Source organism: Stegodyphus dumicola, chromosome 1, assembly GCF_044657685.1.
Source record: "Stegodyphus dumicola isolate Sdum_Otavi_A_Nest chromosome 1, ASM4465768v1".
NCBI classification, from domain to species: Eukaryota; Metazoa; Arthropoda; class Arachnida; order Araneae; family Eresidae; genus Stegodyphus; species Stegodyphus dumicola.
Window position 1 is genome coordinate 4,206,589 of NC_140768.1, and position 15,104 is coordinate 4,221,692.

Below are 15,104 nucleotides of genomic sequence, written 5' to 3' on the forward strand. Positions count from 1 at the left end.
GTTTTACATTGTTATTTCAGAATAAATCTGATTTTGTGTCAAAATACCTATATTAGAACAATACTATATATAATTCTAATACATATCCTAAGTCGTGCTTTCGAGACATGAAAAATTCCAATTCATTGCGTTTGAACTGTCAGCACTATCCTTATCTTCAGAGCAGATGTTTTTATTTTATTCGGTTTATAATTCCTTACTAAATGTAGTATTTCATCTTGATGTATTCCATCTTTGATATGATTTAAATCAAATTCCTCGTCATTATAAATATCACGAATACACATCAAATAGTTTTCTGGTTGCAATTTTCTAATTTCGACTTTGCATAATGTATGCTTTACGCATGCGCGCATTGAAAGAAATGTTTAATAAAGTAAATAAATAAATATTAAGCTTTTTTTTTTTGTAAATTTTGATACCCTTTAGATCATAATTGCTCTTTATTTCATAAATTATGGTTTCATATTTTTAATTTTATAATTTCCGAATGCCATCTTACCAGATTTAAATTGATGATCTATAATCCGGAATCGCCGAAGCCCCAACGATTCCGGTTTAAAGACTTTTGACTGTTCAATTATATGAGTACAATTTCCAGAATGTTTAGCCCCAGAAACTTCTTTTTACAGCTTAAAGCACACAATAATTTTATTAAAAACTGCATTTATTTACATAATAATCAACAATATATACAAAAGAATTCCATTGAGATAGGGCCCCAAAAAAATTATTTCCCTATTAAGGCTTTGGTCTCCTCTACAGCTTTTATTATATCTGATGATGCATAAAGTTGCATAAGTTCTTCTTTCTTTTTCTTAATCAAGGCATCCTCAATCTGTAAGAAAGTAAATTAAGTTACTCAGAAAACAAAAGTATAAATAAATAGTATTAATTAAAAATTACATATGTGAACATTTTCCATAATTAAGTAGTTTTCCTTTATATTTTAATATTCAAACTAACAAATTGTAATATATTTAGTTTACTTTTAAAAGCAATTTTTTAATGTTTTAGATTTTATGTATTACAATGTATTATTACATATTTACAATGTATTAACAACTTCCCACAGGAAAAAAAAATTTATTTTCACAACTGCACAGATTAATTTAGAAGTCGAACAACAAAAATCAGTATTATATTTTCAAATTTTCACAACCATCGAAACTAGTCCTGTGAAAATTTGAATATATAACGCTGATTTTTGTTGTTTGACATCTAAATTAACTGCACATATGTTTAACTCTTTCAATTTTAGTAGAAAAAACATTTTTAATTTTTGAACATTTTAATGCTTTGAATTCTGGTTTATGTGACAATGCAGATATGAACATTAAAAATCTTTAAATATTTTTTATTAAATTAATTTCTGTAACAGGCCTTACAGAAAAATGCACAAAGTTTCTTTTATTTGCATGCAATTAAAAGATGAGCTACCTGTTGTTGAGTGGGAACAGGAACATGAGCAATAAACCTTGGCTGACCAGCTTCATCAGATAGGTCATCTACTGAAGTTTCGTCATCACTCTAAATTAAGGAAAAATGAACATAGGAGATTCAATGTGAAATATTAACAAGATTAATATATATTATTATTAAAAAACAGAACAGGTACAAAATCTTTGATCTTTGTTTGAATCTTTATCTAAATCTGATGGTTTACATAATGAATGTGATTAAATTCAGAGTGAGCACCAATATTTGTGACATTTGTTCCTTTTAGCGGCTGTAATATTGCTATCTCTTCCCTGCATTGCAGCCTTGGCAGCATTCTCATAGATAAAACTGTAAAATGATAAATGGATTTGGCCATTTTTAAATTTATGTCTAAACATTCCCCCCCTGAATACCTTGTTAATACTTTAAGACTTAGATATATAATGTTTTGGGCTGTTTTTAACTTCAGAAATGTAATTTAAGTTTACATTTACAAAAATATCCTACAGTCTTTTTGTATGATATTTTCATTATTTATGCCAAATGATACATTAACAAGGATTATTTGATGCACTTCCACACTATATGTGCTGCATATCAATATCAGCATTTTACTCCAGAATGGCTAAACTAGATTCAGAAAATTCAATTCAGTCACTAAAGTTTGAAAAGAATCTAGGCTATGCTAACTTGCTAATTACAATTTATGATATCAACCTATATGATTTATAAACCTATATCAGGGTTTCCCAATTTTTCATGAGAATGCTCCCACTACAGGAAAGATTGCTATCTACTAATTATTCATATATTTAAATTATCTTAACAAGAGCTGTCCATCTATTGCATTAATCTTGTATAATGTACTAGCTTCTTATTAGCTTTAGTTGGTAATGCCATCCCAATGGTCATCAATAGTTTTGTTTGCCTTCAACCGAAATCTGAAAACTTAATACTAACTGATTTTATAATTGTGCAAGGGAAATACAAAATATTAATATAATAAATGTAATAGATGGATAACTATACAAATTCAATACTTCTGAATATAATTTCAGTTTTCTGCTACAATAATTATAAAAAAAAGTAAAGTACGTACTCTTCTATTAGCTTTTGTATAAATCTCTCTTTCATGAATTACACTCATTTGAATTGCAATTTAAAAAAGTATATTACATTGTTATAATTTATATGACCTTGTATACATTTATTTCTTCCGCAGAGTTAAAATAAAATAATACTGCATTATAAAACAATTTTTATGGAATTCTTACTCAAGTAAATGTCTGAAATAATTTTTATGTACATACATAAACAGCTAAGCAGCATATAATAAAAAATCTGATGCGGCTAGTACAGGACTTCCGCTAATTCCATGTTTTAAATAGCTACCTTTAAATAAAAGTACCACTTCAAGTCGATAATTTGTAAACAAATTCATATTTGTTGTTGCAATAAATAGAATAATTTGTATTACATAACTTAAATTTTATTAGATATAACTGGCCATGTGTAAAAGCTAGTTTTTCTATATTATATTAACATATTGAAATCTTTTCCACTTTATTTTATTTTATTAAAAATCACATTTTATCGAGTGGTTGAATAATATATAACTGGTTTTTAATTACAGAAGATTAAGTATTTGCAATCCATTTAAAATAAATACTTTGAATAGCATAATTTATTTTTTTTAATGTTATTTCTATAGTAACAAATGCATTCTGGAATTAGAAGTAAAGCAATAAGGTGTTCTCAAATTTCTTGTTTGCTCTTGCGTCTCATCATCATTGACAGTGCAAGAAAGTAAGTACATTTTTTGGTAACATGCCAATATTACAAATTCTAAAAATAGTATATCAAATATAATTGAAAAGTCTTCATATGTATTACATTATTTCAGATTAAATTCTTATTATAGTGGTTCTATATCCCCCCCCCACAAAAATCTATTAGGAGATCTAAGTAAAGTACCAGTTCCAGTTCCAGTTAACCATATATAGTCAAAATCTAATATGTTGTTCTCAGTCATTATTGTATATGTAGCAAATATGCATATACAAGTTCTAAAAACTAAATCTGAAAAGTTTTGGATTATATCATGATATGTTTTCCCAAAAGTCTGCCCAGAGCTTGAAATAATAAATCACTTCTAGCTTATCAATTTTAGCCCTAATCTACCATGTTATTTCCATTGATATAAAAGTCTCAAATACTAAAATTAAAAAGTCTTGGATTATATTTTGATATAGTTTTTCATTAAAAACCATTATGGGCTTCAAGTAAAGTACCATAATGGTTTAAACTAGTTTTTAAAGTGTTGTCCATTAAAAACTGTCATGGGAAACCACTTCCAGGTGACCAACTTTACCCAAAATCTAATACACTCTTTATATGAAAGCTTAAATAGCCTTTAGAAGCCTAAAAACAGAAATTTTGGAGAGTTTAACATAAGCATAACTGTGGACAAAAAAAATCGTCACACACACCAACAGACATCATTGTAAAAATAGTAAAAACATGTTGTGAGAACCTGTGCTTATTTACTAAAAACTCACCGTCGAATTTTCAGACTAAAAGCATTACTTCCCTTGCCTTTGCATATGGTTGGAAGGAGAGAAAAATCATTACAATGATTATCCCTACTAAAATTTTCCCTCCTTCTGTCTTCATTCATCAAATTGCTTAAGTTGACAAGCCTATTAACTTTTTGTCTATTGACAAGTTTTTAAAGACCTTTTGTGCATTGGAGTTAATCTTAATTCATCACATAAAATAGAATTACTATAACCCAACTAAAAACCATTATTACACATTATTTCTAATAATTTTTTACCTTCATTTAAGTCATGCGTTAAAAAATGAAGTAATTGATACATTACTCAACATTATACGAAACAACAATATAATTCAGCATTATAAGAAATGAATAACAAATATAATTCAAGATTATACCACTGGCTCTTCTTGAACAGCATAAATATCTTCTTCTTCTTTTCCTAAATTGGCATCATTCCCTTTATTTAATAACCATTTTTCCATAGCTTCTTTCTCCAGCTGTTCACTTCTTGCTTTTTCCAGTGGTATCAATATGCCATCATCATCATCTCTATAACCATAGTAATCTGCATCTATATTTTTCATCATTTCAGCTCGAGTCCGTCTCAGAGGAGGAGGTGCTGAAAAAATATTCATCTCAGATATATCTGTCTTATTATTACAAACAAATTACTTCACAATTTTCCAATTACTTGATATATGATATAGTCAACACATGCATAGATCATAACTAGAAATGCATTGCTATTTTTGCAAGCTAATATTTTAGAACTGCTACTATGGTAATTAATATTATAGACATACACTTTAATAAAATATTCAGATACGTAATTTAATACCCCTTGTTGTGTGTGTACGGGTTCATAATAGACTGAATGCACAAGTCCAATAATAGGTTAATAAAATTTACTTTTTATCAAAAGAAATATTTCAGAACTCTGGAATTTTCCATAAAAATATTCGTACACATATTCACTGTATCATACGGTATAATCAGTAGTTATACTACAAACTACTAAGAACGTTAAATACAACACCTTGCAAAGCCCATCTTAAAGCTAATCTGATCTCGTACTAAACTGGCAACTATAACAGCAGCTAACTAAATAACTGAGAGCAGATGCTCTCCGGCCTTAACCCATTTATGCCCAAGTTTTTTTGGGGGCAATTTTATCCATATTAATGAACTTATATCGCTTATGAAAGGTTTAAATACACTTTAGGTGTCAAAGTGATCACGATTACCATATTTGTTGAGCAAATGAATGTCCTGCTTATGGGACACTAGGAATACGTGTAAGCAAAATACATCTGCACTCTTTGAAACTTTCAGTGTTGCAAATCATTAATGCTTAATATAAATAAATTTGATTACATTATTTAAAGCTTAACTTTAGATTGGCTTCTTTAAGTTTCTGGAGCACCTTTCTAAGATTTTCTAGATGTTCTTCAAAAGTCTTCCCAATGATGATGATGTCATCCAAGTATATCGGACAGGCATCATAGGAAAGACCCCTCAACACAGTCTCCATGAGGCATTTGAATGTTGTTGGTGCATTACATAGTCCTAAAGGCATCAACCTGAAGTCCTTGTTTGGTAGTAAATGCCGTCTTTTCTTGGTCATCAGGATATATATCTACCTGCCAATATCCACTTTTTAAATCAAGTGTCAAAAACCACTTGCTTCCAGAAATAATGTCCAGAATGTCGTCAATTATGGAAGAAGTAACTGTTTTTCTTCATAACCTTGTTCAAGCACAAATAGTCGATGCAAAATCTAGTTTAACTTACTGACCAGGATGATGGGAGATGCCCATGGACATGCTGAAGACTCAAAGACATTGCTTTCTTGCATGTCCTTTAGAAGTTTTCCTACCTCTTCTTGTTTAGACATCTTGGATGTGGCTTAATTGGTGGATGAAACCCGGTATTGATTCTATGCTGTGTCAAACTCGTTCGTCCCACATCAGAAAACATCTTCAAGTTGACACATTCAGTAGCATTCCTCTCTTCATCATTTAATTGTGCATTAACTCTGATGTAATGCTCTCTGACAACATGGATTCTGGGATGTTACTGTTTTGTTTAACACTGGTCACTGGTAAATCACTTCACCTTTCTTAATAACTCTTACTTTGTTAGTTACATTGGTGACTCTCACCGAAATGATGGTCCTCGATAGGTCAACGAGTGCTGAGGCTATTAGTACTCCTTTTGTACTGATACAAGTTCTAAGGATATTCCATGACGCTGGAGCTGAAATTTCTACTTTCGGCTATGGATCCAGGAAATAAAATTTCTGTTCTTGCTGGTAGTGGCATATCAACTTGAGCTATGATTTCGTGGAGAAATTTAACTCCATTATTAATTCCAAATAGCGCTATGTCCTCAGACGCTGAATGCAGTTCGTTATTTTTAAAGTCAAAGGAAAAATTATATTTCCTTAGAATGTCCAATCTGAGTTTACAAAGATCTGTAATATCTGCCAGATATGCCGTAAGATAGTAGGCGGCACTTCCAAACATAATGTTTACATTTAACGTTTTATCTATTTCTATTTGATTACCAGATGCTGTCTCGAATGTAACACAGGAATGGGGTCCAAATGAGTTCTTTTACATTGTAGAGCTAAATCTTTCCAAATGATGGTAACATTTGTTCCTGTACCGATGATCATACTGCAAGGAACTCCATTGATATGTCCCATGATGAAAAGTCCATTACTGCTGCCACGCACTGCAAAAATCTGAAGCACTTTAAACTGGGACTTTTCATTATCTGGCAACCTCCGCCCTGCAAGATGGCCACTAATTAGTTTCCCTCCTTCTTGATAGGAGTGGTCTTAACTTTTGTGCCTTGGGGTGTTCTGCCGTTCCATTGTATGTGGTTTCAGTGCCACAGTTCTAAAACTTTACAGTTGGTTTTTTTTTCACTCCTATTCCATCTCAAAGCATTGACTTGTCTGGTTAAATCATCTAGGGATCTGCAGCAGAGGGTCACCAAAAATTTTAGCAGCTTTGATATTTCTTTAACTTATTATAATAATTTTACAATTACCAAATATTTTTACACTGTGTATCTGAAAATAGATAAAGATAAGACAACACAGACAAAGAAAAAACGAAAATGTTTTGATGCATTCTTTTTATACTATAAACGTTCATTTTTCAGGCTTTACACATGACGCTGTCATTTCGTCTGTTACTTATTTAAAATTTTCAGGTTGTTCTATGTCTTAAAATTAGAAATTAAAGTTAATGACCTAAAACTGCAATAATATATTACAGTACAAGTGAAAAAATTAGATAAAAGGGGGTCACGACTGAAAAAAGTTTAAGAAACCCTGATCTAGACAAGCAAACACTTGATCCACTGGCTCCTGGATTTCTGCAGGTCTGATTGGATGGTGGTGTCTACGAGTTGCTTGCTGGGCTGCCTCGAATTTCATGGCATACACCAGAGTGTTTTTTTAAATCCTTGACATCTCCTATTCATAGGAGTTTTCTGTATTTCAGGATCTCCCGGATACCGTCGATGAAGTACTGCAGGGAGAAAATTTCCCTTGCTTCTGTCGGTCACTCCAAAAAGGCCAGGTGAGACAGCCTTTCAAAATCCATGGCGAGCTCTTGGGGTGTTTCCGTAGGCTTCCATTAACAGAATTTTAATTGAAACCTGCTGTAGTGTTTTAAACATTTCTTCCCGAAGCAGAACTCCAACAGACAGAGCTTTGAAGTCTATGGTTTTTCTGGAAGAGTTCGAAGAATATATGCTGCGTCTGCTCTCACAGAAGCGACAAAATGACAGTCCTTAGCTTGGGAATCCCATCTGTTCGCTTCCGCCAGTATAGAAAATTGTGTCTTATCTACTTGCCTAAAGGTCTTCCCATCATATGTGGATAGCTTCAGAGAGGGACAAGAAGACATGGATAAGATGCGAAATTTGTAACAATCTGAAGTAAATGCATGATTAAATTTTCAGTGTTATTATTAGCAAAAAATTCTTGGAGCTCTTTGCTAATTTCTTATCATCTTTAGTTGGTCATTCCATTCATGTAGTTAGTAACAATTTTGAATCTTAGTCTGTCATTCAAAATTTTAAAATTTGGTGCTTACTGATTTTATGATTCCTTTTGACATGATTTTGCTTTCTGCTTGTGTTCCAACATTTTACAATCTATATGATATAAGCTCTTGAGAAACTTCTCACGAATACACATTTCACAAATCCATAGCCCATTACTATTTGTATTTATTTCCCCATCAGAGACTGTTTCTTTACTACTAAGTGGATTTGAAAAATAAATCGGTGATATTGCTTTATTTTATCCCAATCCATAAGTCTCCTTCTCTATGATTTATTATGACCTTTAAAAGTAAGATCTGCACTCCATAGATGCACATTTAGCATCTTCCATATAACAAGACCTCTTCATTCCCATCACAGTCTCTCTCATTATACGTGCTATATGATGGTTTCACAAGTTTCTCATTTACTTTAATTTTTATTAAAAAAAGAGAGAAAAGAAAATTCCTAAAATTTTTAAATATTCTAATTACTTGAGATTTCTAGTTAGTTGAATGCCAAATAGTTGGGCTTTCTACTGTACTTAAGAGTGATTTTGCATTAGAATTCAGCTTAGAATTTCACAGCATCAGATACAAAAGATTAATCAATTAATCGTTCATAATTTAGTTCTAATAACATTGATGCTAATTTATCTTACACTTTTAGACTTTCTTTTTTGGCCAAGGTCTCTAACTGTATTAGTGACCAAGATTATAAATAAATACTCACTACTACATGCAAAAACATCTATGCTTTGTCAATATACACAAATGAGGTTATTAGATTTATTCAATTATTATATATTCCATCTTTAGTAAGTTTTTATTTCAGCAACCATAATGCAATATGAGCAGGATTCATTTTCCTCACAAGAGGTTAAGGCCCCTTCCCCCCAAAAATTAGGTTTAATTCTACTGAAACAGAAATTAGTTTGAGGATAAGTAAATGTACGATAAGTGAGCCCTGCACAGTCTAGTGTTATCATCCTGTAGCAAGAAATCATCATGTATTGCTTCAGCATAAGAGCACACATAAGCATCAAGGATGTCATCTCTATAGCCCTGAGCATTCACGGTTCCACGTAAAAAGACATGGGTAGCACCTACTAGGCTAAACCACGTTCCACGTAGAAAGACATACGTAACACCTACTAGGCTAAATTTCGACTCATCTGTAAAGAGAACAGACCTCCATTGATCAGCTGTCCAGTGGACCTCAAATTTTCCCTTCTATGACATGATGTGAGACTAGTTTCTCAACTTTCTATGCAAAGTTGATATTGACATCAACCTTCCAGTGACCGCAGCAAGGGAGGATATGAGTTGAGTCCAAGTTGAGGTTCTATTCCTTCATGCACATAACAACAAATATCCGTTATCAGCAATCGTTGTAACCATTGCCTGAATCTCCTGGATGCTGAATATGTGGTTAAAAATTGTTGCCAAAATCTATGAACCACAGAAGGACCCTCATTTAGCCATCTGGCCACTTCTGTCTGACTTATCCTACCTCTAGTCTCCTAGTAACTCGCAGTTCTTCGAGCAAGTGATGACTAGAGGTAATTGTTACAAATTGGCTATCTCAAATTTCTTATCTCAGTATCACAGCGAAATTTGCAGGCCTGCTGTGAAATATGCAATTCCGTGCTCATCGCAATGGTGTATTTCTATTGCAGCGATACTAATTTGCATACTACAGTTTTATGCAGCTTGTTCAGCTTCTGTCTGAGAGGATGGAATAACTAAACACAAAAAGTTTAGGGTGTAAATGTTAAAGTCCGAGATATCGAGATGAGATCCTTGATCAAGATGTCCACCCATATGTCGCTGCTATTGGTTCTGGATTTCTTCTGATGGTCACGGTATGGAGCGGATGGAATGGACAGCTCAATTCCCAAACCTGAATCCGATACAGCATCTTTGGGACTACCTTGGGAGACAGGTTGCTGCTTTAAGTCCTCCTCCAAGGCTGTTATATGAGCTTGAACAAGGATTACTCTGTGTATGGTCATTGCGTCCCATGTCGCTAACTGAAAACTTAATATGCAGCATGGAACATCACTGCCACCAATGTATTGCAGCTAGAAGTGGACAGTCCTTATTAGAACCCATTTTCCCTAAAAAAAACTGTGATATGCTGTTTCTCCAAGACTGGATTTCTCTGCCAAGAGTGCAATGTTTGTGTTTAATTTTAGAAACATTCTATGTTGCATTCATTAAAGAACAGTTTAATGAACATGTCCTGTAAATTTCTTGTTTCTATGTTACTTCATTTTCAAATTAGACAAAAAAATGTGCTGTTCCTTAACTTTTGGAATTTATATATTATTGACTCTGGGCACACCATTGCCACCTTTAATGAAACTGCAGCATTTGTGACAGACCATAATGTCCTATTGGTGATATGAAAACAAATGGTGAGAACTGTGTGCTGAACTGGCGTTACTAGCTGAAATACTTTGCAAAATGAGTAAAATGATTGTTGCAAGGGGAAAATACCAGAGTGTTATTTTGATCTAAACACCAATGACAATAAACTTAGGTATTGATGAATGTGGAAAAAAAAGATATTGATTGCTTACCTCTTACAAAAAGCTTTCTCAATGAAAATAACTTTAAAATTCAAGAAAAAATACAGAGAAACATCCAGGTGAGGATCTGAAAGATTTGCTTGAATATTACTTTTTGGCGGAGTAAGAGAAAATTCTTAATGACTTTAAATGGGAACTGAATGTGATAAGAGTAATAATAATAATAATAATAATAATAATAAAAACCACCCAGCTTAAATAGCAGGATATGAGGTCCTTATCAATTTGATAGTTCATAATAGAATTGAAATATTTCAAAGCCAAAATATACCTATATTTTGGGTGCATTTATAAAAAAAATTTTTTATTTAGATCTACTGTTACACTATACTTCATCCTATTTCCAGTATTGGCACTCTGCAAATTTTGTATTGCATTGTATGTAAAACTGTACATTAACTGGTGTATCAGTAATGTTTATACATTACCTTATTTTATGTCTTAATTTAGGTCTACTGTTGCACTACACTTCATTCTAATTGCACTATTGGCACTCAGCAAAATTAGATTTAAATTGTCTTCCATAATAGGTAACAAAAATTTTGAATAACAAGTAATGAAACTGAAAGACTCTAATGTACCCTTTCACTGTTATTCCCAAAATAATGTAAAATAAGTTGTAATGCAAATGATTTGATTTACTGAGCTCTGAATGAAATTTTGTGTATCCTCTTCCTACCTCTATAACATTACTTAACATTAAAATACAATAACATGCTGAACAAGTATTAATTTAGAAGTCAAACAACAAAAATCAGCTTTATATTTTCAAAGGGTTTCGGTGGTTTTACCGTACCATCATCCTCAGCCACAAATGAAAGAGATAAGATATAGCCAATAGATAACATAAGAAAATCTGAGCAGGAGTTAAGCTATTGGCACCATCTGTTGATGAAACCAGAACAAAACTTAATTTCTTTAAAGGCTGAAGGCAAAGATGGTTTGGAATCAGGGTCGTTAACTAGAACATATAGATTTTTTTAAATGTGAAATGCCTCTAGAAAACCGAATTCACCAATGGAAGATGTTTTTTGAAAAATTTTGGATGAAAAGAAAAATTGAAAGTGTGATTTTCGGACCAAAAATGCTAGGTAACAGAAGACTTTTGTTTCCTTTTTTCTAACATATGCCTCATGTCCCTTAATGCGAAATTTTAAGGCTCTCTTTGTTTGACCAATGTAAATTAAACCGCACTGGCAAGGAATCCTGTAAAAACCCCAGGAATTCATATCCAGAATGGGGGTACTTTAGTATGGAACTCTGAATTTTATTGATGGGAGAATAAACAACCCAAAAGTTAAATTTCTGTAAAACACATGCAATTTTATAGCTAATTGAGAGAAAGAAGGGAATAAAAACAAAATTCTTATAATTTCCTAAAACAAGAATATGGCTTTTGCTGTTTTGAGATGAGAATTTTTAAACTGCTTGATTAATAATGCTGGGTGAAAAGTCCCTGTCAATAGCTACTGCTTTTAAATAATTTAGTTCTTCTCAAGAGACAGTTTGGAGGAGCAAACTTGAAGAGCATGGAAAACATAGCAATAAAATGAAGCTAACTTTTGTTTAGTCGGATGATACGATTTGAAGTGTGGTAGAAGGCAAACCGATGAAGGTTTACGGTAAACCGTAGTACTGAAGTTGGATGTGTTACCCGTGACCAGAATGTCGAGAAACGGAAGAGAATTGCAAGTCTCAAGTTCAAAGGTGAACTGAATAGCAGGATCAATGGAGTTCATTTTTGAAAGGACTTAATTTAAATCATCTTTATTACTTTCAAACAGGGTAAAAGTATTGTCTACACAGCGGGATGGTACTGAAGGGGCTTCCCACGGCTAATTCCTCAGTTTGCTTGTAATACTTATTTTGGAAAACAAAATGCATTTGTTTCAAACAGAGTTACAAGCAAACAAACAAAGCAAACTGAGGGATTAGCCATTGGAAGCCCCCTCAGTCCCATCCTAGCTGATATCTACATGCATTGTTATGAATCAAAATTATTTGAAACTTTAAACTTCCCGGTACGGTCCTGTTACGTAGACGATACTTTTACCCTGTTTGAAAGTAATGAAGATGATTTAAATTAAGTCCTTTCAAAAATGAACTCCATTGATCCTGCTATTCAGTTCACCTTTGAACTTGAGACTTGCAATTCTCTTCCGTTTCTCGACATTCTGGTCACGGGTAACACATCCAACTTCAGTACTACGGTTTACCATAAACCTTCATCGGTTTGCCTTCTACCACACTTCAAATCGTATCATCCGACTAAACAAAAGTTAGCTTCATTTTATTGCTATGTTTTCCATGCTCTTCAAGTTTGCTCCTTCAAACTGTCTCTTGAGAAGAACTAAATTATTTAAAAGCAGTAGCTATTGACAGGGACTTTTCACCCAGCATTATTAATCAAGCAGTTAAAAAATTCTCATCTCAAAACAGCAAAAGCCATATTCTTGTTTTAGGAAATTATAAGAATTTTGTTTTTACTCCCTTCTTTCTCTCAATTAGCTATAAAATTGCATGTATTTTACAGAAATTTAACTTTTGGGTTGTTTATTCTCCCATCAATAAAATTCAGAGTTCCATACTCAAGGATATTCCGAATCATTCTGGATATGAATTCATGGGGTATTTAGAGGATTCCCCGCCAGTGGGGTTCAATTTACATTGGTCAAACAAAGAGAGCCTTAAAATCTCGCATTAAGGGACATGAAGCATATGTTAGAAAAAAGGAAACAGAAATCTTCTGTTAGTTACCTAGCATTGTTCGTCCAAAAATCACACTTTCAATTTTTCTTTTCAGCCAAAATTATTCAGAAAATATCTTCCATTGGTGAATTTTTTACAGGCATTTCACATTTAAAAAAATCTATATGTTCTAGTTAACAACCCTGATTCCAATCCATCTTTGCCTTCAGCCTTTAAAGAAATTATGTTCTAGTTATGGTTTCATCAATAGATGGTGCCTATAGTTTAACTCCTGTCCAGTCTTTCTTTTCTTATTTATCTAATCACTATATCTTACCTTGATCATTGGTGCTTTTGCAGCTGAGGATGATAGTTCGGTAAAAATCATCGAAACTAGTCCTGTGAAAATTTGAAAATATAAAGCTGATTTTTTTTGTTATTTGACTCCTTAATTAATTACATAACAGCATTAGCTTGTGAGACACAGAACACAACAGAGCCCTACAATGTCAAAATAAAGGTAATGTAATGGATTGCAAAAAGTTGTAACCTTCTAATAATTTATTTTGTCACTGAAAAAACATTATTGGAAAAAATGGTGCTACAGCATGTTGTTCTTAAATGTTGCTAGCAAAGCAAGAAAATAGCAAATTGTTCTTGTGCACCTGAAACAAGTTGCTGACAGACAATAAACAGCTGAAATGAAACTATTTTCATAATAGTGAGAAATTTGAGATACCTTGAGGTTGTAATTGATGACTGAGCAGTACCAACATGGGGAGTTTCTTCGAGGATGCTTAAGACATGGTACTCTGTAGTTACTGAGAGTATTGCACTGTATGGAATCTCCATGTGGGGCATAACGATCACTACTAAAATGGAGAATCTGCTACGCTTGGCAAAAAGACCATTCATTCCTCTTAAGCATTTCCCGAGGATATAAAACCTCGCCTACTAATGCTCTAAGTGTGATTTCAGGACTGCCACTCTGCATCTCTTAGCTGAGTGTGAGAGTGCAATAGTGCGAGTACTCCGACTGAAAGAGACAATAAGTTTATGGGATAGGACTCATGTTTATACTGACTATGAGCAAAGCATTCCTGAGTCACCTTGTCACCCGGCTGAATTCAACATCTCAATTAACTGCAGGTCACCAACTTGGTTCAAAGCCACTGCAATCTACACTGATGGTTCCAAAGGAGAATGTGGCACCAGTAGCGGATATTGTGTTCTATATGGAAACCAGATCTTCAAGACCTGTGAAAGCTTAAGCACCACAACTCAAATTTTCAGGCTGAACTGGTTGCATTAAAAGCTACACTTTGCTATGCAACGGAAAATAACTATTTCAGTATTTATTCAGACTCAGCTTCTAGCTTTCAGGCAATCCAAGACATGTGCAGTAAAAATCCACTCGTCAGGGCCTTATAAAAACTCCTAATAAGAACACCAAATTACTATAGGCCTGAACTCCAGTGGGTATGTGCTCACATTGGAATACTGGGTAATGAAGTTGCACATACAATAGCTAAAAGAGCAGCAACTCCCCCCCCCCATGTTCGCACACTTGATGTGCCTCTCCCGGGCTTGTTCTTAAAAGCTGAGCTCGAGAGAGAATTACTGAAACGTTGGCAACATCTGTGGGAGACAGAGACCACTGGCCGAAGAGTTCACAGATTCTTTCCAAAAGTCACTTCACTCAGTTTCTAACAGGGCATGGTCCCTTCATGACTTACCTTCATCACTTCAGACGACGTGAAA

General features: G+C 33.3%; 1 protein-coding gene across 1 annotated transcript in view; it reads right to left on the minus strand.

Moving 5' to 3' along the window:
* Positions 1–633: 633 nt before the first annotated feature.
* Positions 634–15,104, minus strand: part of LOC118181483 (pre-mRNA-splicing factor ISY1 homolog) — an 81,301-nt gene continuing 66,830 nt past the window's right edge. Inside the window, exons 7-9 of the mRNA XM_035350636.2 lie at positions 4,396–4,619; positions 1,441–1,530; positions 634–838 (exon numbers count right to left, since the gene is read on the minus strand). Coding sequence (XP_035206527.1) covers positions 731–838; positions 1,441–1,530; positions 4,396–4,619 — 422 coding nt within the window. The 3' untranslated portion in view covers positions 634–730. The remainder of the gene's footprint in view (positions 839–1,440; positions 1,531–4,395; positions 4,620–15,104) is intronic.